General features: G+C 35.9%; 3 protein-coding genes and 1 long non-coding RNA gene across 6 annotated transcripts; all 4 read left to right on the top strand.

Moving 5' to 3' along the window:
* Positions 1-500: 500 nt before the first annotated feature.
* LOC117620533 lies at positions 501-2,534 on the top strand. Of its 3 annotated transcripts, none has more exons than XM_034350617.1 (2): positions 501-623; positions 865-2,534. In XM_034350617.1, exon 2 carries the CDS (start codon positions 983-985, stop codon positions 2,270-2,272), a length of 1,290 nt encoding a protein of 429 aa, XP_034206508.1. In that variant the 5' UTR covers positions 501-623; positions 865-982; the 3' UTR covers positions 2,273-2,534. The 3 variants fall into 3 exon arrangements, with proteins under 3 accessions (XP_034206508.1, XP_034206507.1, XP_034206509.1); XM_034350616.1 differs by having other exon boundaries at positions 507-623; positions 901-2,534; XM_034350618.1 differs by having other exon boundaries at positions 507-623; positions 862-2,534.
* A 6,885-nt stretch (positions 2,535-9,419) lies between these two features.
* On the top strand, positions 9,420-16,042 carry LOC117622154 (NADP-dependent malic enzyme). Its single transcript, XM_034352728.1, is given in 21 exon segments — positions 9,420-9,677; positions 10,017-10,288; positions 11,554-11,674; positions 11,780-11,854; positions 11,957-12,108; positions 12,210-12,315; positions 12,456-12,521; positions 12,654-12,749; positions 12,851-12,922; positions 13,035-13,118; positions 13,200-13,298; positions 13,572-13,619; positions 13,780-13,833; positions 13,926-14,024; positions 14,168-14,257; positions 14,578-14,655; positions 14,777-14,851; positions 14,943-14,990; positions 14,992-15,034; positions 15,481-15,609; positions 15,699-16,042. Coding segments are annotated over 21 exon segments (1,926 nt in total). The 5' UTR covers positions 9,420-9,647; the 3' UTR covers positions 15,788-16,042.
* A 5,942-nt stretch (positions 16,043-21,984) lies between these two features.
* LOC117622155 (transcription factor MYBS3) lies at positions 21,985-25,902 on the top strand. The gene is made up of 3 exons (XM_034352729.1): positions 21,985-22,458; positions 24,654-24,862; positions 25,136-25,902. Exons 1-3 carry the CDS (start codon positions 22,125-22,127, stop codon positions 25,667-25,669), a joined length of 1,077 nt encoding a protein of 358 aa, XP_034208620.1. The 5' UTR covers positions 21,985-22,124; the 3' UTR covers positions 25,670-25,902.
* A 540-nt stretch (positions 25,903-26,442) lies between these two features.
* On the top strand, positions 26,443-26,797 carry LOC117622153. Its single transcript, XR_004584955.1, has 2 exons — positions 26,443-26,550; positions 26,656-26,797. It is a non-coding gene; the product is annotated as an uncharacterized LOC117622153 (long non-coding RNA).
* The last annotated feature ends 1,110 nt before the right edge of the window (positions 26,798-27,907 follow it).

Below are 27,907 nucleotides of genomic sequence, written 5' to 3'. Positions count from 1 at the left end.
TCTATTTGGGTGCTTATCAAAATCATCCATCCGATCTTGAGTCTTTACCAGGTAACATCCTCAATTTCAACACTATTTATAGTCAGTAAATTTTTCTGAATTCAAAACCCCAATTTATCGATTAAGAATTCAGAAATTTATTGAGTTTTTAAATAAATAAAACGCAGTGCAAAATAAGGTAGCGTTGGGTATTCTATTCAAGTAGGGAATTCAAAAACTTTTATTTTTCTTAAAAATAAGGAGTTCTAAGTATTTTATTCAAGTAGGAAACTCAAAAACTTTAAAAACAAGGAGTTTCTTGTATTGGAGAATTTTCGTTTATACTTATAAGTTATATCCACTTCTAAGTAAGGCTAGTGGTAAAAGTTTTATATTTAAAAAAAACCAGCGTAAAAGCCCATTCGCCCACGGTCTTGGGCCTCTTCAGCTACCAGCCCAACACGAACTGCGGTTGTTTCTAGAAGCTTACTAGTTCAGTTGGGGTTATCGTTACACTTGCACTCCTCTCCTCCTCTCCTCCTCGTGTCTAAGAATCAAAGACCATTTGATTCCTCTGGTTCTTTGTTGTTCCTGCTATTTCTGTTTGGGTGCTTAAGAAAATCATCCTCTTCAGTCTTGACCAGGTAAAATCCTTCATTTCCAATTTCCTATTTATTGACAGTAAAATTTCTAACCCTAAATCCCAATTTCTAGATTTAGGGTTCACAAATGCATAGAGTTCTATTGTACCAAGTAACTAAGCAAGCAGTTTCTTGTATTTAGTTTCATTTTGCTGCTTCTATTTTAGCTGCATTCGTTTTCTTAGTTTATTTATTTATATATAATCTTGTATCTTTTGAAATTTGAAACATCACCTTGAAGTAGATCCTAATTAAGTTGTGCTGCCATTGGAGGAAGCAGTAGAGACCAGCTGTCCCCTTGGAGCATATCCACCTAAAAATATAGATCATCATCCGTAAGGCAAAGGCAATCATCGAAATTGATGGATATTCATGATCTCCCTGAGCTTGTGTTGGTTGAAATACTTTGTCGAGTTCCTTGCGGTAAATTCATTTTTCAATGCAAGTGTGTGTGCAAGCGTTGGCTCACTCTCATCTCTGCTCCTTATTTTATTGACCGCTTTTTGCGTCTCCAAAGTCATAGGAAAACACCTACTGTACGCACTTTGATAAGCCGCAATGCAGAGGAATTATTTAACAGAGTTTCTTTGTCCGAAATGTTAACTCCTATGTTGAAAAGACTCGAGACTTTCGACCATTTGGAAACAGAGCCAGTTGTGGTAGGGGCTTACAATGACTTGATTTTATGCTGTGATAGCTTGTTTGATCAACACAATTACTACATATGCAATCCATACACCATGCAATGGGTTGCTCTTCCTCCCACCCCTACTCGATGCTATGACATTGTACGAGTGGGATTGATCTGTGATAGTCCTTACTATGAGGAAGACGATCCAAATGGACATGTCATCCAGCTTAATGCCAAGTTTAGGTGCAAGGTTGTGAGAATTCTTCCTCCTGATCGTCAATTTGTATTTGATCATGATGAGTACTGCTTCAATTTTAATGTGGAGATCTTCTCTTTTGAGACTGGCAAATGGAGCGAGTTAGTTGTATCATCCCCACGAGGAATTTCTTATGATTATCTCGATGCTATGGCCTTTTCTTACAATGGAGTGTTGTATTGGTCGGGTCATGATTATGGCTATTTTCTGGTTCTTGGGTTGGATCCGTTCAATGACAATAGCAGTACTAGCACTAGTAGTGGTTGTAGCAATGGAGGTGATATTATTGATCATAAATGTCGTTTCGTGGTATTTGCTATGCCTGTAGCCGACCATTTTGTAGTTGAGTGCCTAGGTGTGTGTGGAGGGTTGTTGCGGATGTGTGACTTTGACTCAGATACAAAAACTCTGTTTGTTTGGGATTTGAAACGACAAGATCATGATTATATGGTCAAGGGAGCTGGCGAATTGTGTTTGAGTAAACACAATGTTTATTCCTTCGACCAAGATATGTATCCGGATGATGCACGAGTCGTTGAGAGGCTATCTTTTGACCCAAATAATGAGGATATTTTTTATCTATATGTGGATGCAGATGTTATAATGTGCAACATTCGTACAAGAAAGTGGTCAAAGATAGTTGAGAAGAGGAAACTCAATAATTTTTATTTCTTCCCATTCGTACTCCCATGGTGGCCAACACCAGTTCCTAGCCTACCACAACATGCCCACCAGCTAGCCCATGGTGGAGAAACTAGCAGCTAGCTAAAATGTAGGAAGAATTAAAGTAGTAAACTTTTATTTATTGAAGCTGTATTATCATTTATATTTAATGTATTTGCAGCTAGCAGTGCACTTATGAAAATTTTCTGCAGGTGACTTATTTATTTTTATTATGTATTTCTGGTCAACTGTTCTTCCATGTTATTATAGTGATACGTGACCTGATCACTCTGAATTTCGGTTATTATATGCACCGACTATTAACTAAAGTAGAAATTTTGAATTTGTACCTTGAGTTGAGGCTTGAGCAAGTCTACATCAGCTGGATCTGCAATATTCATGCTTTTGTTTGCAGAAGATACTATTTTGGGTTTTATGTTTGCTGGTGCATGCAGTTGGCCATGCTCTGTTTTGTTTGTGCTTTATTAATTTGTTTCAGATTGCTGATGATGTTGGTTAACTTCCATGTTGGGGTTGGAGCTATCCAATCCAGCAACTCAAGGTCTCCTTTCCTTTGCAATTTGGCTTCTTTCAGATTGAGCCCCGTCTATTTTGTTGTGTTCTGTTCAGTCAGATAATTATTTGCTCTTCTTTTTGCCCTCTTCTAGCTCTACCCTTCTTTTTTGGACTTTATTATGCATAAATTTCTCCATGGCCTTGTTTAATGTGTTTCTCTTCATCTGTATATGCTCATGGCCATCTAGCCTGTTTGAACTACACATTCCTATCAATCTGTTTCATTCATCTTCAACCCAATGTACTTCAAGCTCGTTACAAGTAATTTTTACACTTTTTTTTTTTTACCTCCGGTGCTCTATGTGGCCTTTGTCTACACATTTTTACCTGTAGGCTGTGTCAGTTTATGATTCAAAAAAACAAAAAACAAAAAACAAAAAAATAATAATAATAATAAGGCTTTTGCTCCCCAATATACCTGAACACATTGATCCATTTCTAATTTTTCGTCACAATCCAAACCCAGATGTGAGTTTGAACCTTCAACTCAAAACCCATTGATCCTAAACTCAAAGCCAAATTCTGGGGTTTATGCAAACGCATCAAACACCCGAAGTCAATTGAGTGAGGCTATAATGAGGGGTTATAACGTGAACCGTGAGGCCTATTCTCATGTGGAAAAGAGGAAGACTCAAAGAAAATGTGAGTCATATCATATATATACACATTTGGACCCCAAAAGTTTAGATTTGGTTGGATGTAGATATACTCCGAAGATATGTATTATGTATAATATATGTGAGCTCTCATCCAATGCCTGCTCATTCTTTACCCTCATTTAGCTCATTCTTTACCCTCATTTCCAGAAAATAATGAATTAATAACTTTTGTAACTGCGTTATCATGAAATAATTAACAAATAGAAATATCGAAAAGGTAACTAAAGTTGATGGTAACTTCTATTACCTCACATGCGTGATGGTGAAAAAATACGTGTATGTTTATGCATATTATACATATTGGGTAACAACTTGGATCATTAGAGAAGTTGTGGAGTGGATCAAAACGAGCTTTATTAACTTACTAACCTATTAACGCTTAAGTTTTTTTTTAGTTTTTTCTTAATACAAATGATAATCTAAACTAGAAAAGAAGGAGTTTCTCTTAGACACACGCTTAAGTCTTATTATGTATATCTTAACATAAACACACACATGCAAATGATGGGTAGCTCTATTTCTTCATGTTGTAATTAAGATGGTCCACACGGGTTCTCAGGACGCAGCTTTTGCACCATGAGAGATATAACCAACAACATTATTGGATATGGCCTTGCTGATCTCTTTGACATCACTTTATAAGAAAATGGCGGGCCACCATGGAATTAAGCCCACCACCACAAGCTCTGGTGGGAGCCTAAAAAATTCCTGGCACAGGCGGGAACGACGTGTGCTCTTGGAAAGTGCGTGGATGGAATTTGATGGAATTTGAAACTTTGAAAGGGCTTGTTTAGACTTTACACAGTATTAAAGTTAAAAGCGGCTTCCCAGGAAAGAAGAAAATTCGTCAAAGTGGTTGGACCGTGGTTTGAAGAAGACTGAAGAATACAAGTCCGATTGGACTTTCTCCAAGGCCAACCAAGCAACCAGATGCAGCCTCCACCAAATGAACCAAACTTAAATGCGATGCACAGTGAGCTGAGCTTTATATAATTTTTTATGGTTTTTTCCAAAGTTAAGAGGAATTTTCTCACACACTAATGTTCGAATTCGAATCTTTACGCACCATTTTTGTCAACATTTGATATGTGTTCATTGATATAACGATAAGATCGTAAAAATACGCCTTAAATTAAAATGATCGACAAAAATATTTCCAAAAAAGAAAGGGATAATTTAATATATATTATATAGTGTGTCATACCCAACTCAGCCAACCCTTCATCCATCTATCACAATAGGGTTTAAATTCCTTTGGTTTGACCGCCAAAAGTTAAGGGGCGGACAAGTTGCAATTGTATACCAACAACTGTGTTTTATTTCCAGCAAAAAACAGGATGTGTTTTATTAACTTTGCATAAATACATCAACAAGCTAGATGCTGTCAATGTCTGGTTTGGCTTGGTAAGCCTTGAATAACACGATAGCGATTGCTGAGATATATGGTTGTGTGCATCTTCATCTCAATCAATAAAAAGCTTAACATCTTATATATATTCCCTTCTATTAAGAAATTAATGAATGAATACGGTGTTTCAAGAAAGTACTAAAATTTCAAATTCAATTGAGTGGTCAAATAATATTAGATTTAAGTGATTTTTTGTAGAGATGATCTTTAAATGAATATATACATAATAGATGGTTTGGATTAGTGAAATATAATACAAGGGTGTCTCTCTCAAATAAGATTATTTAAAGGATCCCTCAATTGAAGCTCTCTGTATATATATACACATCCTATTTTTGGATTGTAATCCAGTGATTAAATCTGTTTAGTTTTTAGGTTCTTTTAAAAGGATCATCCATGTAATGAAATGGTTAAATAGGAAAATCTGAGTATTACCATTTTATTTTATTTTTATCTAATGACATGTGTTTTTTTTTTTTGGGGGTGACATTTTAAAGGATCAAGTAGTTTTTAATCTAAATGATTTTGTGCATGGATGGCCCTTGAAGGACAACCTAAAATATAGACGATTATGATAATTGAATTGCATTACAAAGGATGTTTGGATTTTTTTATATTAAAAAAAGACACTAGACTTCCGAAAGGCCGGAAAACACCATAAGAGACGAGATTGTTGGCCCTCGGAAGTTTAGGTGGTTGGGCAAGAGTACTCACCACCTGCTCAACGAAATTCGTCATTGAAACGCAGCAAGTAACTCATGTCTTTTGCGGCTTTTTTTTTTCACTGATCTGGCCAAAATGATGAAATTGTGGCTAACTGCTAACCTCGTCTGCAAATCTGTTCCCCTATTAAAAGAACTCATACCAGAAATAATCATTGATAACATGTCCATATATAGACTAATATAAAGAAAACTTACCCCAAAAAAAAAGAAAGAGAGGAAAGCACATAGTTTATTTACACTCCATTCCTTTTTTTGGGAGGATTATGGAGAACACTAGTTTTTCTTAGAAGACTTTACAATTGATAAACATTCTACTTTGGAGGAAGATGTTGATACATGGAACATTATCGTCACACAAGTTCACAACTCGGCTGTTTGAAAATGACAATAATCCAAACATTGATCAGCACTTCACATCAAATCATCTCCTTTTAAAGGCCGAATTAAGCAGTTGAACTCTCTCTCTCTCTCCCTCTCTCTCCCCCTCTCTCTCTCTCCCTAACTTTTCCTGTCATTGGCCTAATTTGGTCATTAACTTTTTCATCATAAACGCCTCCCGTTCTGGTCGTATACCTACCTAAATTCTTCTAATAGGTCCGCTTAAATTGTCCAATAAAAAGAAAGTAAAATAAATACCATGGTTGTATCTATTTATATAGTAATTTAACTATTTGGAAATAAATGATAATGCAGCATCACATTATCACAATGTGGACTTTTTTTTATGTGTAATTTATAGCTTTACAGCCAAGTGGGGTTTGGTTTTGGTGGTACCAAATCGGTACTCCAACATGTTTCACATGCTTAATCAAATGACGACCCCTTTTTTTCTTTTTTTAATGAACAAATAACGTGTTGGCAAATTAGTTCATATTGCATCATGTGATTAATTAGGGCATAAAAATACCCTTAAATCAATTAGAGCATGTCCCATCAAAATTTCAATGTGTTCGAGTTAATATTGTACCTTTATGGCTTGTTTGGTACACATGACTGTCTTGGCATGGACTATGCTTAGGGACTGGCTTGGCTTGGCTTGGCTTGGTCTAAGTTGGATAACACTTATCCTATGTTTGGTGTATGCTTGGATTAGGACTAGAATTTTTTTTATTTTTTCAAAAATATCTATATATATGTATATATGTATTTTATAATATATATATATATAATATATGTATATATACATACATATAATATATATATACATGTATATAAGTATATTATAATAATATTATATATTTTAAATAATATAAACGTACATACATATATATAAGTGTATATAGGTGTATATATGTATATTATAATATACATGGGTATAATACATATACATATATTTATATATATGTATGTATATTATAATATATAATATATATATGGGTATGTTATAATAATAATATACATGTATATACGTGTATATATGTATATTATAATATATAAATATAGTATAAATATATAATGTATATGTGTATATACGTGTGTATATGTATATTATAATACATACATGGGTATAATATATATACACATATATGTATATATACTTATATATATATATATACATGTATGCTATTTTTATAATATTAATATGTATGTGTATATGGGTATATTATAATAATAATATACGTGTATATATCTATATGTATTTATATATTATATATGTATATATGTGTTTATATATATGTATATACGTGTATATATGTACATTAATATATAATATAATATATATTACATATATACATGTATACATGTATGCTATTATTATAATATTAATATGTATGTGTATATGAGTATATTATAATAATAATATATGTGTATATATCTATATATATACATGTATATGTGTACATACATCTATATATGTACATTATAATATTACAATAATAATAATAATAATAATAATAATAATAATATATGTTATCAGTATTACAATATAATATATGTATCTTATACATTGGTGAATATAGGATTAGCTAATCCTCCCTTTCTACATGGGCTTAGTAGTCCCCTCCTAATGAGGTGTTTTTGGTGGGCCCGGTATTAGCAATCCTATCTAAAACTAGAATTAAATAAAACAAATATGATACTAAATTTAGTCCAAGCCTGTAAGATTAGTTGTGGTCAAATCTGTCTTCTATTTTTTCGTTGATCTCTTTTGCATATCTTTCGCATCACATATTAGCTACACGAATTAATGTACACGCGTGTCAATAACAAAAGGTTCGCAAATATTGCTAAAAACCCTAGATGCATTTCCTAATTGATCGCTTCCGTTGGAGCCTCTAGTGTCCTCTCACTTTCATAGTTATCTTGCTCTTTGTTTGTTTATTTATTTGGCTGAGAGACAATGCTGCCATTCTCTGCCTTGGAAGACTTTGTACCCCACCAGTTATTATCCCCACATTGGTCACGGAACGCCCACCTACCCACCCATTAACCCGGCATGCTTACCTACCCATATGTATAACCCGACCTTTCTTTCTTAATTACATTTTCTAACTTGACATTTTTTTGCTTATATTAGTTTGTTAATTGGCATGCATATAAATTTTAGCATTTTGCTCTTTGATCTAGATGTAACACCATTTTAGATGGTTATCGCATTTAAAGAGAGATGATTTGAATGTTGATAGTACACTTTCGGTAGAGCCAATTTATTTGAATTTAATTTCAGATGACTAGATACAACAATGTAATACTAAAAACTTAAAATTATTATACGTAATGAATCATTTGAAGTGCTTTATTTTGGGATGGCGTGGCTTGTCTTGCCTTGCTGTTGAGGTCAAAACGTGCCTAAGACATGCCCATGATGTGCCCAAGATGTGGCCTAGACATGCCCAAGACACTGGCAAGACTTTCCCTTGGCCTTGGCATTGCATTGTGCCTCATTCAAGGCATTTTGAGAAAGTACGAATATTGGAGGCTTGTGCTGCCATGACATACCGTGGCTTGGTTTACCATGGCATGCCATACCCTGCCATATTCAAGGAAAGCAAGGCTATTTGAGTCTCTTCTTGTTTTTCATATAAATACGAACTTTTTTGTATCATTAATGTTCTAATGAAGTTTAACTAGACAAATGAAAAATGGCCTAACTTGCATATCATTGATATAATGTTCGAACTTCTATAATACTTTGGTAGTCTGTGTGTGATAAACTTCCCTCCTTCTTATAGTTTAGACTATCGCTTGTATTAAAAACAACTAAACATTTTTAAAACAATTTTTGAATCTCACATTCCAAATTAAACCTAAAGTATCCACAAATTTTGATGTAATACATATAAAATATTATAAAAGTGGAATACATATATATAAAAAAATCCACACAAAGACAAGGGGAATCAAAGAGTTGGATTATCCCAACAATCTTGGGGAAATTTCTTTATTATACACCACTTTTGAAAGGGAAGGCCAGGGCATTGCCTCTGCATTTCAGCCATGAAATCACCCGATTGAGAGTTCTATGTGAAGTTTACAATGAAGACAAATTCCAAGGCAAATCTCAAAGAAAAAATAAAACTAAACCTACGGTAATGTCAATGTCCCATGTACAAGACCCCATGCATCTTACTGTGTGAGCCTCTTCATATCATTCCTTTCCTCCTTTCACTATCTTACCCTTCATTGCGCCCACCGTCTTTTCATATGCAATCCAGCCCCTTGGATGCTGTCACACTGCCTCGTCAATATCCGATTATAAATTCTATGGTGAGGATCACAACAACGACAATTTAGAGCAGGCCCCACCCTCCTTTGGTCCCACATAACTGTGTGTGCCAATGTACCCCAAGTAAAATTAATGTAAAGAAATAAAAGTGCAAGGGTACTTTGGTAAATTGGAGACAATTTAGTTGCATACAATTACCCCAAGAGAGAATAAGGAGCCACATTTTTGAGCTGCTTCATTTCCCATTTCTTGATCTGTCTCTGTGGTTTCACAAATTTCAGGTAGAGAGAGAGACAGAGAGAAGGAGAAAAGCAAGGAGAGCTTCTCAAAGCTCAAGACTCTCTGTCCTCTCTCTCACTTGCACTCTCCCTATTTCTCTGTCTCTCTGCCTCTGCAGTGAGTACCAAAAGCGAAAGACTCTCTCTTTCACATATCAGTCGCCATGATGTCGTTGAATAGAAGCTGTTTTCTGGTAATATAAATTAAACCCATTTCTCAGATCACAATTTCAAGCGCACCCACTTCACAAAATTCAATCACACAACCTTCTTAGAAATTCAAGAAGAAGAAAAAAAAGAAAGCTTTTTCAATTTATGGGTCTTCCATGTTTTTTCCCACATTGAAACCCACTGAAATTTCAAATCTTTCCGGCTTTCTGATTGACAATTACGTGTTATAAAACAATTCAAAGTCGGTGAATGAGATTTCAATTTCTGGGTCTTCTCCATTATCACAAAATTTTCAATCTTTAGTTTTAATTTTTTTTGGCTGATTATTAGGATAGCTTTTTTATTATTGTATTTTTGTACAGGGCAACCCGGCCATCGCTGGGTCTTCTAGCCCGTTCTCTCATAGCCAGAAGAGGCGCTCAGCTTCGCTGAAAGTGGTGGCTTTGGTCCCAAAAGCCCGGACTGGTGAACGAAACGGCAGCGTAGTGATGGAGAGCACATTGCAGGAAGTGAAGGACGAATCCTCGGTTGTTGAGCTGAAATCCACCGTCCATGGTGGGGTCCAAGACGTGTATGGTGAGGATACTGCCACCGAGGACCAATTTGTCACACCCTGGAGTGTCTCTGTTGCTAGGTGGGAGCAAAGATCAATATGCTTACGATTGTTTTTTGATAAATTCATTATTTACTAATGTTACAGGTGCTATGATTCTTTTGCAGATGATTTTAATTTCGATGAAATCTATGTTATTTTGCCTTTTCATTTTCCTTTCATTTTTGAGCAAGTCACCTAATTGATGTTATTTTAAGTGAAACTTGTACCTATTGTGGGCTGCTTACTGATTTGTTTGAGCAGTTGCTTAATTAGTGAAATTTCCTTTCGTTATATATTTTTCATATATTCAATATGAATGAAGTTTTATAAGTATCCACCTTGATGAGAATCGCTACATAGTTGTGCTTATATAACTACTAATGAAGTTGCAAATAATTTTCTAAGAAATTTCAAATACTCTTTAAACCCCTTTTGTGGGAACTTTATATGTATATGTATATGGCAAATATGCTAATTGGTTCCTTTTATGGTCAAGTATTCTGGGATAGAGAATCAATATTGGGCGTTCTGTAAGGAAAGTAATGGATCAATTAATTTTGTGGGTTCTTGGTATAATTTTTTATGTACAAATAAATTCTTTTGATTCAGTTCTTTTGCTAGGTAAATGCACTCTGGGTTTCAGACTAGGCACATGTATAACAAAGCAATACTACAAATGGCAACAAAAGTGTTCAGAAGAATTTTTAAGAAACCACCAAAATAAGAGTCTAATGCCTCATAACGTGGTGGTGGCTACACTTGCCATATTAAAGGGGCGGGCCCATGTGCTACATGTGGCATGATAATAGAAGCTCCACATCAGTATGAAATGCTGAATAATTTTATGGTGAAAAGGACGTGTTTTTGTTCGTGAGTTTAAGTAGCATGAATTTCCCCTTTGGGTTTCTTTCAAATAAGTGAAAGAAAACATTTTAATTTATGCAATTTCATTCCCAACCTCAATATGTAATTCTGTCTTATTTTTGCTTCCTACTCAACATTTTGGCTGAGTTGCATTATGGTCGGTGTAAAACTCTGAGATACCCTTGAATTTGTTCGATTGCACGTGGCTAATAGGAACACCAACTACCTTGAATATTTACTTTGTTAAGTTACTGTAATATTCTCATATACTGTTCTTACCTTCACAGACTGATACTTCTTTTCTGGTTCAGCTCAGCGTTCTGATATGTCTGCAGTGTTATGAGTTTTCTTTTATTTGAAATAAATGGACAGAAGTCCTCTTTACTATTTTATGTTCTTGGCACCTTTGTTATACATTATTCTTTTGTCTTGCTTTGCAGTGGATATACGTTGATACGGGATCCACACCACAACAAAGGTCTTGCCTTCACAGAGAAAGAGAGAGATGCTCATTACTTGCGTGGTCTTCTCCCCCCTGTTGTTATTTCTCAAGAACTTCAGGTTTGTCAATGATCTTTTATATGCTCACAAAGTTGCATCATTTGTTCTGCATATTTTTAAATATATATATAAATCAACTACACTTTGCGCAAATCTACTTGACAGGTGAAGAAAATGATAAATTGTATCCGCCAGTATCTAGTTCCTCTGCAGAAGTATATAGCCATGATGGATCTTCAGGTAGCCATCATCATTTCACTGAAATTTTGGTTTGAGGCCCTAATTTGTTGATATTGAAATGGCAAGGTTTAAAGTTTCAATTATGCACTATTATGATTTCAGGGGAGAAATGAAAAGCTATTCTACAAGCTTCTTATTGACCATGTCGAGGAATTACTCCCAGTTGTATATACTCCTACTGTCGGTGAAGCTTGCCAGAAATATGGAAGCATATTTTCGCATCCACACGGTCTTTTCATAAGTTTGAAAGACAAGTAAGTTTAATGAAAATTTCTTTTAGATCTCTACTTTAATGGCCACTTCCAAATTGTGTTGAAGCTGACTGATATATTTTTTTCTTCTTGGCATCCCCAAGGGGCAAGATTCTTGAAGTGTTGAGGAACTGGCCTGAGAAGAATATTCAAGTCATTGTTGTCACTGATGGAGAGAGGATCCTTGGGCTGGGGGATCTTGGCTGTCATGTAAACACTATTAAAATCTGTTTCTAGTTGTATCGATAAAAACCAATATGAGATACCTTGCCTGAAAAGAGAATATTTCATGTACTTGTTGTACACCCTTCTAAATGGTTAATTGATATCGATATATGATATTTTCTCAGGGGATGGGTATACCTGTGGGTAAACTTGCTCTATATACGGCACTTGGAGGAGTTCGTCCTTCTGCTGTAAGTATCCACATGACAAATTCTATTATTTTCTGACATGACTTATGTTTAGAAGTCATAATGATTTCATCATTTATCGTTGTTATCTATTCTTAATTGAATATGTTGTTTTATTTTGTCATTTTTTTTCAGTGCTTGCCTGTAACCATTGATGTTGGTACAAACAATCAGAAGCTATTGGACGATGAGTTCTACATTGGACTCAGGCAAAAGAGGGCTACTGGACAGGTTTATGATATGTTTGCTTTACTTGTTTGGTGTTCAAATGATTTCAGATGATTATGTTGTTTTCTGTCTTACCAAAGTGGGTTTGCTCTTCTTTTCCTTAGGAATATGCAGAACTTCTACAGGAATTCATGACTGCAGTCAAGCAGAATTATGGGGAGAAAATTCTCGTTCAGGTATTTGGTGGTGGACAAATTTAGTCTTCAATTATTTGGCTGCACTGCCGAACTTAGTCATTTATTTCGTTTTAAATTTAGCGTTCCTAATTACATATGTCATTCTCTGTAGTTTGAAGACTTTGCGAACCACAATGCTTTTGATCTGCTGTCAAAGTATGGTACAACTCATCTTGTTTTTAATGATGACATTCAGGTAAGTTGCTGGGGATTGTTGATATTTGTAGTAATTCAGAAAAAGCGCATCTCTAATGTTTGTGTAATTAATTTATTCCAGGGGACAGCATCTGTGGTTCTTGCAGGACTTGTTGCAGCTTTGAAGTTAGTTGGGGGATCATTAGCTGACCACAGATTTTTATTCCTTGGTGCTGGAGAGGTGAGTACGTTCCCTTAGTTGAGGATACCTTTAATTACTTTCAAAGAGTAATAAAGAAGGGGTAATTCTGTGTATATTCTTTGTGATTGGTGAAGTTGAAAATCGTAAATTCTTGGGACTTAGTGGTTCCCTCATCCAAAATGCATCTCTTCTTTATATATATATTTTCCATAGGAATTCTCTTCCCTGTCCTCTAACCCTAACTGATGTCCCCCGTGCTAGCACTTTGTTGTTGTGTTGTGTCTCACATTCTCATTTGTTTAATGGTTTCAGGCCGGCACTGGCATAGCAGAACTGATAGCCCTTGAAGTTTCCAAACAGGTTTTTAGCTTACTATTTGTTTGATTTAACTTGTACAATAAAAGATCCTTGGTATCTTACCCAAGAGAAAACAAAAAAGATCCTCAGTAATTATTTATTATAAAGAGTGGTATTAGAATAAATCTTGATACATACAAAAATTGCACCCGAATTGTTGCAGACAAATATCCCAGTGGAAGAGACCCGGAAGAACATTTGGCTTGTGGACTCAAAGGTAGGGAGAGCAGCTGTAATTTCTTTCTATCTGAAGTAGAATTTTGTTATCTTTCCATCAGTTTTTTCATTTGGTAAGAAATTTATTTGCAGGGATTGATTGTCAGTTCTAGGAAGGAATCACTCCAACATTTTAAAAAACCGTGGGCTCATGAACATGAACCAGTCAAGGAACTTGTAGATGCTGTTAATGTGTGGAATCTCTCTCTCTCTCTCTCTCTCTCTCCCACACACACACAGAGATGCTCACATGTTTGACACCATAGAGTCAACATTATAATGCATATAGAGCAGAAGTTTCTTAGTCACTGTACTTTGTTGTCCTTTTTAATCAGGCAATCAAACCTACAGTGTTAATTGGAACGTCAGGAGCAGGAAGAACATTCACCAAAGAAGTGGTTAAGTCTATGGCCTCCCTCAATGAGGTACTCTATTCTCTATATTTGTTATTAGGTTGTTCTATCATTTGGGCGCAGCGTCCCTATTGGGTGTAAAATGCCCATGCACCCATAACACTTTTTGCTGTTGTGTTGGCAAGACTTGAGATTTTACATCTTAAGCATGTCAAACATCCATACAGGGCCTATCATTTCAGAATTTTCCTCTGTTATGTATTTGAGAAATTGCATTTTTTTAAATGGCCTTATTGAGAAACTTCACGTTATTCAATGGCCTTGTTGAAAAATTGCATTTACACCCTCTTGAAGGTAAGGGCTGACCATTTTTGTGTATGACCTGCTAATAGAGACCTATTATCCTTGCTCTTTCCAACCCAACATCACAATCTGAATGTACTGCGGAAGAAGCATACACATGGACTCAGGTAATACAACCTTGCATCTTTTGCTTTAAATTGTTTCATTCACTGTGTACTAGATGGTTAGAGAATGATTTTTTTTTTTTTTTTTTTTTTTTGGTTCTGATTCCACTATCATTATTTTCAGGGTCGTGCTATTTATTGTAGTGGAAGCCCATTCCCGCCTGTTGAATATGAGGGGAAGGTTTACACTCCTGGCCAGGTATTAATGCTAGAGAATCTGACGATGTCCCAAGTTAACATATATAAGACTTTGACATTTATTTTGACATTTATTTTCCTTCTTCATTCAGGCAAACAATGCATACATCTTCCCTGGATTTGGTCTGGGTTTAATCATGTNCTGGTACTATCCGTGTTCACGACGACATGCTTCTGGCAGCCTGTAAGTGCACAAAAGACATGAAATTAAAGGATTTTTTTGAAAGGATGAATTACTAGTGCCCCTGAAAGTATGATGAGATACTACATTGCCCATAAATATCACAATGATGTACCTTGATCCCTTGGGTGTTTGGCGTCTCGTTGTGCCACCTACTATAAAGTCCCTTAAAAATTATGTTAAAACCGCTAATGTGCCTCCTATGTGGCAGAAAATTATTGGGGCCATGTAGGAGCCACGTCATCGGTTTTGACAGAGTAATTAACGAACTTGACAAGGAGGGACAAAGTGTGACGCAAAACGATGGGGCACTAGCATAGTTAACCATTTTTCAAATTATATAAACAGTATGCAGAAGTTCTTAGTTTATAGTAAGAATTAACTAACGGACAGGTCCTTGGTCCATAATCAGCCATTACATCTTATGCCATGTTTGTTCCTTGGAACAGCGGAAGCTTTGGCTTCACAGGTATCCCAGGAAGACTATGACAAGGGACTCATATACCCTCCATTTACAAACATTAGAAAGATTTCGGCACATATTGCTGCTAAAGTAGCTGCTAAATCATATGAACTTGGTTAGGCTTTCTCCAGTGGCTCTGCTCTTGTAAGATTTCTTGTGACTGAATAGGCCTAAAAGTTAACATTCTTCAATTGGCTTTTGTAGGTTTGGCTACTCGCCTCCCTGAACCGAAGGATCTGGAGAAGTATGCTGAAAGCTGTATGTACAGCCCTTCCTATAGAAGTTTCCGGTGAATTTTTTGAAGTTTCAGTGGGGTTTGTTGTTCCTGGGTTAACTACGGTTAAACGAATCAATTTTTTCTTCTTCTTATCTTTCTATGGTTTATTTATTTTTGGTTTTTCCTTTCGCATTTGTTCTATTATGTAACCAATTTGTTGGATGAAAAGTAGGATGGGTGCAGGTAGTTGGGTTAGGGCTCAAAAAATGTACTTGGAAAATGATGTGAACCGTCAAATTTTAAATGAAATAAACCTTTCAAGTTACCTCCATACATGATTCAAACTCAGAATATTTTTCCATATTGATGATGATTACCAATTCTCAATGCCGAGACTAAAATATTTAACCCAAATTTTGCTATGTTGTATAAATCAAGTATGCTTATATATCGTGGTTCCTCCTAATTCAACCAAGAAAGTAATAGCATATCTATTTGTAGATTATTTGTGAGAATTTTTTTGGTGTGACCGTCTGTGCATATTATAACACGTGTTTTATTCAATAATATTATACCCTAAAATATAAACTCAGTGCTCAACCATATTAGACCATTTGTATTAGCAGTACCACATGTATTCATAGGTCCAAGAATTGCCTTTACACATGTATTCATGTTTTTCCAGAAAGTTATGCCAAAGAAAACCTTTAACTTCATTAAAGATAAGTAAAAGCAGCTGATGCTCTTCTACGTGGTTGTTGTAGCTGATGCCTTCCTGTCAAAAGAAAGATTTCCTTAAATGGAAGGGGGGAGAGAGAGAGAGAGAGAGAGAGAGAGAGAGAGAGAGAGAGAGTCTTACAATATCCAAATGCCCCACCCGGAACTCCAGGAGCCCCTCTGAAGTGTAGATTGAAGTAAGAGTTGTTTCAGGAATATTTTCTGTTTTTGGAACGTCCGGAGCTCCAATTCCATGCTTCCACCACTTTTTACAAACTGGTTTTTCAGGCGTTTGAGGGATAATAGCCGCTCGAGCAATCGAAGAACCCTGAGGTTGATCATGAGATGCAGTTTTAACCAGAGAAGGTTTCTTATGAAACATACCTTTAATGGCAGAACCAATCCCACCAACTTCATGACTAATTGCATGAGCAATTTTCATTGCATGTTCAACATAAGTAGCAAATGAGTCAAGGGATTCAGCTCATGATAACGTCACAATTGCTAAATATCCACAGCACTTTCTTGTCATTGAAAACGTAAAGCAAATCGGTTGGTTACAGAAAACGTAAAAACCATTATCTGATTTTTTTAAAAAACTTTTTTTTAAATATGAAAAAGTGTGAATTTATCATATTATCCTCATTTAATTAATAATTTCAATTCTTAATATTTGCATTAACCGATGACATTTTCTGTTATTTTGAATGTTTTACCATCCTCTGCCTTTTGCTTTGCTCAGTTCCGATCTCTTGGACTACAGGGGTCTAAGAGATTTGTGGTCACTTACCGTTGGATGCAAATTCAACGGTTCACCACTCTTATACTCATTTTAAGAAACGTTTTTGAACCATTGGATTAATATCCAACGATGAGTGACCACAACATCTTGAACTCCTGTAGTCCGAGAGATCGGAATTGTTGCTTTATATATATAGATATTTATAATATGTTTAAATTTAATTAAATAAAAAATGAAAAGAAAAAAAAAAAGCATTATAGCCCATAAAATTAGGAGATAAACCACTTCCGAAATTGAAACATTTTGAATCTATATATACAGTCCCGATCTCTTGGACCACAGGAGTCCAAGAGATTGTGGTCACCCACCGTTGGATATTAATCCAATGGTTCAAAATGATATATATAAATGCAATATGACATAAATGATTATTACCCAATTCAAGTCAACCGTTGAATTTACATCCAACGGTGAGTGACCATAAATCTCTTGGACTACAGGGGTCCAAGAGATCAGGACTGCCTATATATAAAGCAAAAGAAAGAGAATGGTAAAACATTGAAAATATCCGAAAATGCCATTAATTAATGCAAATAAAAAATATTTAATAAAACATAAGAAGAAATTCATTAGGACAAAACACTATATATTAGTTCCATCATCACAAACTTATTAACGGTAGTGTTAGATTGTTAGTGTTTGAGCCCAGTTGAAATTTGGTCAGGTCAAGCTCAAGATCCAAGAAATGGATTACTATTTGGATCCAAGCCATGTTTGAACGACTCTAAATCAATAAGGATGCCTATTTTTCGTTTATTTAATTTTACTTTACTGTTAAAGTTTTTCTGTTTGTTTTATTTGTTAACAGAAAAAACAATTTTTTTAGTAACAGGCCTTGCCCAACTTCACAGCATTGGACTCCAATATTACAATTTAGATTTTTGGATTGTCTTTCTGTGATGAAATCATGAACCAATAAACATTAATAAATATTATTAACCAAAAAAACCCTAACTTTGGGTTGTAGGGGTGTGACTTCCAGAGATAATTAAGGCGAGCAGAGCTCATGGACGAAAAATGGCATTCCGGCAACTGCCAACACGTAGTAATACCACGTGATGGTGTGATGATTAAACTCAACTTTTCTTCCGTATTTAGAATTATTATTTCCTTTCAACATTATTCAATTTAGAATGTGAGATCAAACTCAAGAATTTAAAATGACCAGATATAAAGTATCATCTAAAATAAATAAATTCCAATATAACATTTTATTTATAGACTTAACATATCACTTTACGGGTGTTTTTTGTTTTTTGTTTTTTTGGTTGGCAAACACCACATGCAGACTGTCATGAGCAGCAAACAAAGTATCAAAATCCACGTTCACACTATCCCAAAACTTTATTAACTATTCATGATTGGAAAGTTAGGCTCAGGATTCCTGGAAGTTCATCTCCAACACCAAGATAACTTACTTTATTTCTGTTGTCCCTTCAAATTCAAAGTCTTCATGGAAAAGATAAAAAGTTTGATTGTGTATCTGGGCTTTCTATCTTGTATCTGCAAAGCTTGACTTTGCCTTCATCTCCTATATCTTAGCTTCACGCGTCCGTACAAGTCGACTTTAGACTTTTTCATATGATAATGTTGTTAATTTTATGATTTGGAGCTCAACCAATGTATGCGGTCCGGTTGAAATCTATGCCTGCCTGCCTGCCTTGTGATGATCCTCGGGAATATAATGGAGCTCTCTGTAGGTGCTGTTTTCTTGCTACAAAACATTGTTCTAGCCAGATTTATCATAACTTTGTATGAATGTGGGGCAATCTTATCTTGATCAAGTAATTTTTACGTTGTGATGGTAATACCGTCATGTGATTTTATCAATTCACTTGTATTATTATAACATGTGATTGTAGATATGAGCTTAGCTAAATGAACGAATGTACTTTCCATTTTGCACTTAAATACGAATTCTTTTTTTTATAATTTATTTTGGATTAGAATAAAATAAAAATAAATAACACATGATCTTTTAAATATTATATTTCTTCCAATCCAATTTTCTTTGAAAACTGTAACAATCGAAATGTGGAAACCAACTTGCACTCTGTTATAAGCATGCATGATTGGCTAATCTAGAAAAAAGAAAATTTCTATTTTTGACCTCCATAATTTAAGGGGTAGAAAATGACAGACGAAGATTGGCTGGTATAATTAAAAGATGAGATGAAATTTAGCCGCTAAGAGAGAAATCTTTAGATTCGGGTGGTTTTCTCCTAGATTCTATTGAATCTTCAGTGTTCTTCGACTTTTGGTGGACTTATGTCGATATACTCTTCATTTGACAAATATATTGTCTCATATATGGATTGGCATTGTCTCATATATGGATTGGTTTTGGTTGTGCCTTATCTTGCGAGGCTGCTATTTGAGGTGTTGTGGCTTGGTCATGGTAGATCCACTTCTGATTCATGCTTTGAGGCTAAGGAATAACTAGGTGGCGCTTTCTATATCATGTCCTAAATGAAGACTAGAGGCAGTTGATTTTCCTTTTGCCAACATTGTTTTAGCTTTTCATTTTGGTTTAGTTGTTTCAATAAAGTCTAGAAATTCTATGAGTTTTCCGATTTTATTTTTTCTCTTATAATTCTAGAAACTTAGTTGAGTTTATTAGGTGTTCTTAGTCTCTCTAGGAGACTCATGCTGATTAGCAGCTAGTTTTTGTCTTTAATGCCATTGGACTACATTCAGAAAATTGCGGCAGTGAAAGGGGTTATTGAAAAGTTATTTTTTAGAGTCATTCTCATCGTTTAAGTTTTTCGGCTAACTCAGGTTACTAAGAAAGTTTTACTCACGTTTGCCATATTGTTATTGGGATGACTACCTATCCTTTGTACTATTATTCTTATTGATCTAATAAAATTCTATCATCTGTTTATAATTTTTTTTAATTAAAAAAAGAAAAGAAAAAGGATGAGATGAATTTTTAGGTTATCAGTTTGATAGCTAATAACAAAATATAATCATCCCTTTTAGAAGGTTAGAAATTTCTTCCAAATTCTTTCCCAACTCCAAAGTCAGCTTCTTTCCCCTTTCCTCTATGCCCTAATTGACTTCATTAATTGACTTCATCTCTTATAATTATTATTACCGATCTTGATTTGACCCATGGTTTACTTAATATACGTATTTCCCAATCTTGAAAGAAGTTCAAAGTTCAATTCAAACACTCATTTTATAGGAAAAAAATTCTTAAATCCAGATTAAAAGATAAGATATTTCTAACTAGATTATATTTACAAGTCGATAACGTAGCCCCAACAAAAAAGATACGCCACTACAATATGACTAATCACAATAAGTATCGCACTTATCTCTTCCAACTAAAAGGAAATAATTATTAAGTACCCCTGATCAAAGGTTAGACCTTTCTACATGCGACTCTTTGTAAACTTAAGCACTTTGTTGTATTTCCTGAAAAATTTTAGAAAAAGAAAAACTATGTTTGTTTATAGGGAGAGAGTTTATATCTGATTTCCAAAGGAGCTTCACCATTTTATTCCCTGACCATTATTGGACAAGATTAAAGCTTTTTTATGTTAACTTCTTGTGACAATCAATCATATATTTGTGCATCTTTAGGAGACAAAGCATGATTAGAATATATTCTTCTCTTTGTGCATCGGATAAATATGGAAAGAAAAAAAAAAAAGAAAAAAAAAAAGAAGGGAAAACACACAGTTTGATTTTGGTGTAAATTATACGTTAGGATCCAACCTACAGCAATGTGGGTCACCACCAATTCCACGTGGCATCTTTTGCATGGCCAAGGGATCTTATCGTGGGCTTTCCATGTCCAAATTGATTTCTAAAACCTTTTATTTTTTGACGGCAATACAACAGATAATATATCAGAACGGCACATTTTTCATTCCATAATTCCAAATGCATCATTTTGGCAATTTGGTCAGAAAACGAAAACGTGTTTTGTATATTAAGTTAAGTGTCACCAAAATGTTTTTTAATTTTTTTTAATTTTGGATAACCTTCGTTTAGTTGTTTATATTCAAGTCTTATGTTTTTGTTGATAATCACGCACGAAACTTATCGTTATCCAAGTTGACCCTGGATTTGGATATACTAAAAATCATTCAACGTATCTAATACGTTTGAAATTCTTACTTATTTGAAAATAAAACGCATGTTATAACGTAATTGAACAGTCATGATCTCTTAGACTACAGGGATCTAAGATATTTGTGGTCACTCACCGTTGGATGTAAATTCAACCGTTCACTCACTCTTACACTTCTTTTAAGAAACTTTTTTAAACCATTAGATTAATATTCAAGGGTGGGTGACCACAATCTCTTGGACTCCTGTGGTCCAAGAGATCGAAACTGCGTAATTGAAATCAATACAACACATTAATATGTGACGTAATATAATAATTTAGAATATCGGATACACAATAATTTCTCGTGATATAGTAAATCAAATTTTATTTTCTATCCAAAAATGTCCATGATTACCTTTATCTACTCAAAGAATATCCTACGAACATATCAACATCCTCATTTCTCACCAAGAAAAAAGAAAGACAAAAAACCAAAAAAGACCCAAAATTGCAAAAGCCAACACCAACCAAGATCCAGAAAAGAGACCCAAAAAAGTAGAACATTATCCTAAACAGGGATAAAATCGTAATTTAACCGCGAAGACCCCGCCAACAGTAGAACCACCGCGTTCTTCTAACCCTCTACTTAACCCCCATTCTTTATATTTCCTAAATTACCCCTAACCCTTCCCAAATAAAACCCCTCTCTCGTCGTCTCTCTCTTCCCCACATTAACACGGACACAATCTCTTCCTCTTCTGTCGCTCGCTCGCCGATCTTTGACTCTGTCCGACCCGACTAGTGATCGCTGACCCGTCCGAGTCAGGGACAATGACTCGGCGGTGCTCGCACTGCAGCAACAACGGGCACAACTCGCGCACGTGCCCGACACGTGTCGGGTCCTCCTCCTCATCCTCCGCCGGTGGTGGCGGCTGCGGAGGCCTGAAGCTGTTCGGTGTGAGGCTCACCGATGGCTCGATCATCAAGAAGAGCGCTAGTATGGGGAATTTATCCAGTGCGGCGCACTACCACTCCTCATCGCCCAACCCGGACTCCCCAAGCTCGGACCCGCTCCACGACCCGGTTCACGTCCCTGAAGGTTACTTATCCGACGACCCGGCCCATGCCTCCTCCTCCGCCAATCGCCGCGGAGATCGTAAAAAAGGTATTTTTCATTTTTCCAAACTTATTTCATTTTAATGAGAATGGTTTTGTTCATGTTGTTAATTTAGTTATTGGGTTGTGCATACATGCATAAACTAGTCATGTTGTGTTTTCAGAATCAAGTCGATATTTTGATTGGAAATTTGAAATTTATCTGACAGAATAACATTATTTTATGCGCATGTATTTTTGCATTTATTATTGCTTTGCGTAAAATTTAATAGAAATGTATCTGTGCTTTTGTCGAGGAAGATGAGCTGTTCGTTTCGTTGTTTCATGTTGACTTGTTCTTCGTTTCTTCCTTTTTATTTTTATTTTTAATTTAAAATTTATTTGTTTTTTCTGGGTTCTTTTTCTCTCCTTTCGTTTTCATTTGGGTTTTGCATGTATTGTCATTGGCTTTGAGTTAGACTATAAACAAGATAACCTTAATTGACGCGTAAAAAAAGTCCTCTTTGAATCGTGTGTTTTACTTCTGTTCCACGTGTCAAAAAATTGATTGTTTTCAAGTCATAAACTTGATGGCCCTCATAGGTAGATGGGGTTTCATTTTTCTTCTTCTTCTTGTCTGTGTGTGTATATTTGGTACCCTTTGCTAAATTTCGCCACTTGAAAATGGGTACTAGATAGTTGGCTTTTCTTGTATTTGTTTGTAAAGCAGTTTGTGTTTTGTATTGCGTTGAAGCTTATAGTTCAATGGTCTTTCTACAACAATTCTTCATGTTTGCATTTTTCAATACCCCATAAGCTAAGAGATAGTTTCAATCCTAAGGTTTATATGATTCATATGTTGGGCCGAAGGCTGCATTCAAGAGCAGAACTTTGGCTTCTAGTACCTCAACGCATCCTGTGAAAGACTTAACTGAACATCCTCTTTGAAACTCTGACAGTATGTGGATGTTGCTGTCTTGTTCATATAGTAGTTGAAGCAGTTTTCCCTGAACGGAATTTAGAAGAGAAAATATATAGGGGTGTTTGAGAGATACTAAACAGCTGGTAATAAAATGTCAGCATTGTTGAGTTGCAAGTAGAGTGCCCTTTAAGGGGTGTTTGAGAGATAGTATGACGGGGTTAATTTATTGATTTCATTCTACTACTTCTGTGAATAGCATACTTACTGAATAAACTGCTGCCACGATACAGGATTTTATTAGATTGGCACTTCTTTCTTTTCCTTGATTTTGAGGAGATATGTTACTTGTTTCAGCTCTTCAATTTGCTAAGTCCCCTAAAACCCACCTTGATTTTGCCTGCTGTCAAAATAGTGCTTTACTAATCCTGAGTTCGTAACTTCCAAACTCTTTTGAAACTAACCTTTTATCTTTCAAAATGGGTACTCATGAGACTAAAAGTCATGTCATGTTTGTGACTTGTGATTATATCTGAACATGATAGGTCTTGGATCACTTTCCTCATAAACATGATTGGCATAAGTCTATGTAGAGCTCTCGGAGCTGCCTCATTAGAAATTAACCTAGACAGTAGAGGGGGTGCTAAAGATCTTGAAGGGTGACATTATCCGGTGGGTCAAGCTTATGCAGTTAGCATTTCAACTCTGTTATGATTTACCCAGGAATATGGTATCTTTTTTATCATTTCCTGAACGATGCTTGGAAACTTGCTTATCACTTAAGAGTACTGTCAGTTTTTCACATCTTTGAGCATGCATTAAAAATTTCATGAAAATGTATGCTGGATCCATTGGCAGACATGCTCTCCATCAGGATTATTCAACCAAATTGGAGGCAACTTTTTGCCCTACCCTCTGCAATTTGAGGTGACTTCTGTTGAAAATTTCTTTGGTTGCCGTGCAATTGTATATAGATAAATTTATGCGTTAGGTTAGCTGGGCTGCAATTGATTTGAAGTACTAACTTCGATTCCACCCAATTTTTGCATTCCAACTAAGGATTGCAGATGTGTCTGCATTCCAATTGGTTGCCTGCTACAGAGGTGCCCAATTCATTAAGTCTGTCATCATACTTTTGTCAACTATTTCGGTTATCTTGTCAGAGCTTGAGTTGACAGATGGTTGCTTGCGTAAAATCATTGTTAAATGTACTAGAAATTGCTTGTGAGATGTGATGTATAATAAGAACAATTACACTGCAGTCTAATCTTCCTAAAACCAACAAAATTTTGTGACCCAATTCAGTTTTTGTGATTGATCAATTGTTGGGGTTTCTTGGTTCTCAGGGACCCCATGGACAGAGGAGGAGCATCGAATGTTCTTAATTGGTCTCCAGAAATTGGGGAAGGGAGACTGGCGTGGAATAGCACGAAATTATGTAACAACTAGGACTCCTACCCAGGTGGCAAGCCATGCCCAGAAGTATTTTATTCGACAGAGTAATGCTACCCGAAGAAAGAGGCGCTCCAGCCTATTCGACATGGTTCCTGATATGGTTTGTCTTACTCTATATTCTTATGCGTTTTCAAATATTCTGAACACAAATGTGAGCAGAGTGTCAAACACAATTTTGTTTTTATGTTAGGACCTTATGGTTATGACACCCACCCTTCTCTTTCACTACAAGGATGGGATTTAGCTATTGTTTGTCACTTCTTCAGTGCTTTTCTGCTTATCGCTATGTAATTGGTCAAAGAAAATAGTGTCAGGTTTTGTAATAAAATTTAAGATAATTATATTAAAATTTAGTTTGCTATTTATTTGCCAGGCCATGGATCCACCTCCCGTGCCAGAAGAACAAGTTTTTCTGCCTTCTTGTCCGGAAGAAGAATCTGAAGCTGCAAGTTCACTACCTTCATTAAATCTTTCCCTCAGCTCAGAATGCAAACCGATGGAAACCACACATGAAGAAAAAGTAAAAGAACCTGATCATGAGCCTGTAATGGGATCGAACGGTTTCCCACCAATGATTCCTGGTTTCTTCCCAGCTTATTTGCCATACCCTTTTCCAGTATGGCCACCAAGTGCAGGGCCCATGAGAGAATTAAAGGGTGGGGAGGCCTCTCATCAGCAGGTTTTAAGGCCGATTCCAATCCTTCGCAAGGAGCCTGTCAATGTTGATGCACTGGTGGGCATGTCTCAGCTCAGTCTAGGAGACACACAGAGAGGCCACAAGGAGCCTTCACCTCTCTCCTTAAAACTACTAGGAGAGCCCTCGAGGCAGTCGGCATTTCACCCAAATGCTCCAGCTGGTGAGCCGGACTTGAGCAAGGGCAAGAGCAGTGCGATCCAAGCAGTCTGAATTGGGGAAATGGAGCAGTGTCTCCCTCTCCTTTTTGGGCCGTTTTGTACAATTATAATGTTCTATTAGGCATCCTATTCTATTTCTTCAAAGGTCCGAAGTTCTTATAAATAACATAGGTTAGATAAGTTTCGTTGGAAAAAGTTATTCTTTCTAATTGTAAACAGCTAGAATTTTAACATTATTGAATGAATTTGGTAACATAGTGCTGCTGGCTTTTGTTGAACCCTGAATTTCTTGTCTAACGATTCTTACCACACAACCTGATAGGGGTGGCATTTTAGACCAAAAAACTGAAAAAATCAACCGACAATTTGCCGCAATAGAATCGCAATTGCGGGAAATCGAACAGCATTTGCGGTATGAAGAACCGAACATCATTTGTCGTTGCGGTTATGGTATTAGATTTTCAAAATTTGCGGTTATTGCAAACCGCAATTAGAGAATAGCCGCACGCTTATACTCTATAAATGCTTAAGTATACTATTGCATTTTATTGTCTGTAGCCTTGTGTCTGTAGCCGTTAGATGCGATCAGACCTAAGCCTCTCTTCTCTCCTTATGCGATCTGACTCTCTCAAATCTCTGATTCTCATTCGTCTCTCTCTCTCTCTCAACTCTCAAAGTCGGCTTCTCTCTCACAGTCCCGAATCGAACTCATCTCCTCATATCTTTCTCGATCTCAGTTCTGTCTCTTCTCTCTCAACTCAACCTCCGCCACGCTCACTCAACTCATGATGTCTCTCTCTCTCTCTCTCTCAAGCTCAACTCAAACTCGTCGGCCCCCACTGTCAACAGCCGCTCCCAACCTCTCTCAAGTTTGTCTCTACTCAAACTCAATAGCTCTCAACATCTCTCAAGTCTGTCTTGGTTGATTTGAAGGTAAATTATGGTGTTCCTAATTTTTGAAATTGATTGTTTCACAGATAGGGTTTCGAAATTTAGGTTTTAATTGGGAATTTCTAATGTCAAATTTGATTTTTGCAGGGATTGTTGCTGCAGTGAATTAACTGTTTGGAGATTTCAGTTTTGAGCTTGGAGCATTTGGTTTTGTAGGCCTAAAATGTGGAAGATTGGATTTTTATGACACAAAAAGAACTTGCGGTTTTAAACCGCTAATTCACGGTAACCGACCTCATTTTGTGGTTTACCACAATGCGGTAAACAGCAAAAAGTGGTCGGTTTGCGGTTTCAAAAATCATCATACCGCAAATAGTCAGTCGATTTGCTGTTTGAGCAAAAATTCGCGGTTACCGAACCGCAACCACCTCTACAACCTGATATAACAACACATGTCGACATGGCAATTTCTTTTCTTATTTTAATTTAATATTTATTTTTGGTCAAGGCTGTCAGAAATTTTTTTACCAAGCGGGAAATTGTGAGAGAATGCATTTTGCTTCCGACTTTGATATGTTTAAAAAAAAAAAAAAAAAAAACAACCAACCAAAAGCACGCCTACTTAAACCTACAATACAAATATGTCATGCACTGGCAGAAGTGACAAATCAGTATTGAAAGTCGAAAACTAAAAAGAAATAAAACTAACAAACGACAAGAAGCTCCTTAAGAGTTCTTGAAAAATATTAGACAAACAAACTAAGAAGCGGGACCACTGCTCAACATCCTAAAGTTCTGTGAAACTAAGAAGCAGGACCACCATAGCGTCATACCGGTTAAACCTAGTGTCGTATAGGCTAAATTTCAACCCAACTCAACCTGACATCTTCTCGTCATTGCAGCTCCAAACCCATGTTGAAGGCTGACAACTAGAGCTAAATCCTCTTGCAAGTGCGCTAAACGACAGTGACTATCACGATGACAGCAGGGTTTCACGACATTCGACACCACAAAACAAAATAACAAAGCAATATAAAGGAGAAAAGGGAGGGAATGAGAGAGGATAGGAGGAGATGAGGGAGGAGAAGGGAGGATGGCCACCAACCCCCAAAAGGGACAGCGGCTATGGTTTCTTTTCTTAAGCTTTTCTCAAAGAGGTTTTTTCTTAAGAGATTACCTAATCTAATTTCTAATCCAATGGGAAAAATATTTTTTAAAGGCTAAATTGTAGCAATGGATCCTAAATTATACCATATTTTACATTTTCATCCCTGAATTTTAATAATTAATGTCATCCTCCAATTCGGGTAGCACTGGTAGTTCTTTCCGTTAACTTTATTAAATTTTTTGTTAAATTCATGGGTAAAAGCCTAATAAAAATGAGATAAGAAAAATAATT

Source organism: Prunus dulcis, chromosome 3, assembly GCF_902201215.1.
Source record: "Prunus dulcis chromosome 3, ALMONDv2, whole genome shotgun sequence".
Lineage (NCBI taxonomy): Eukaryota > Viridiplantae > Streptophyta > Magnoliopsida > Rosales > Rosaceae > Prunus > Prunus dulcis.
Note: the sequence above shows the minus strand (reverse complement) of the source record. Positions and strands in the feature narration are given on the sequence as shown.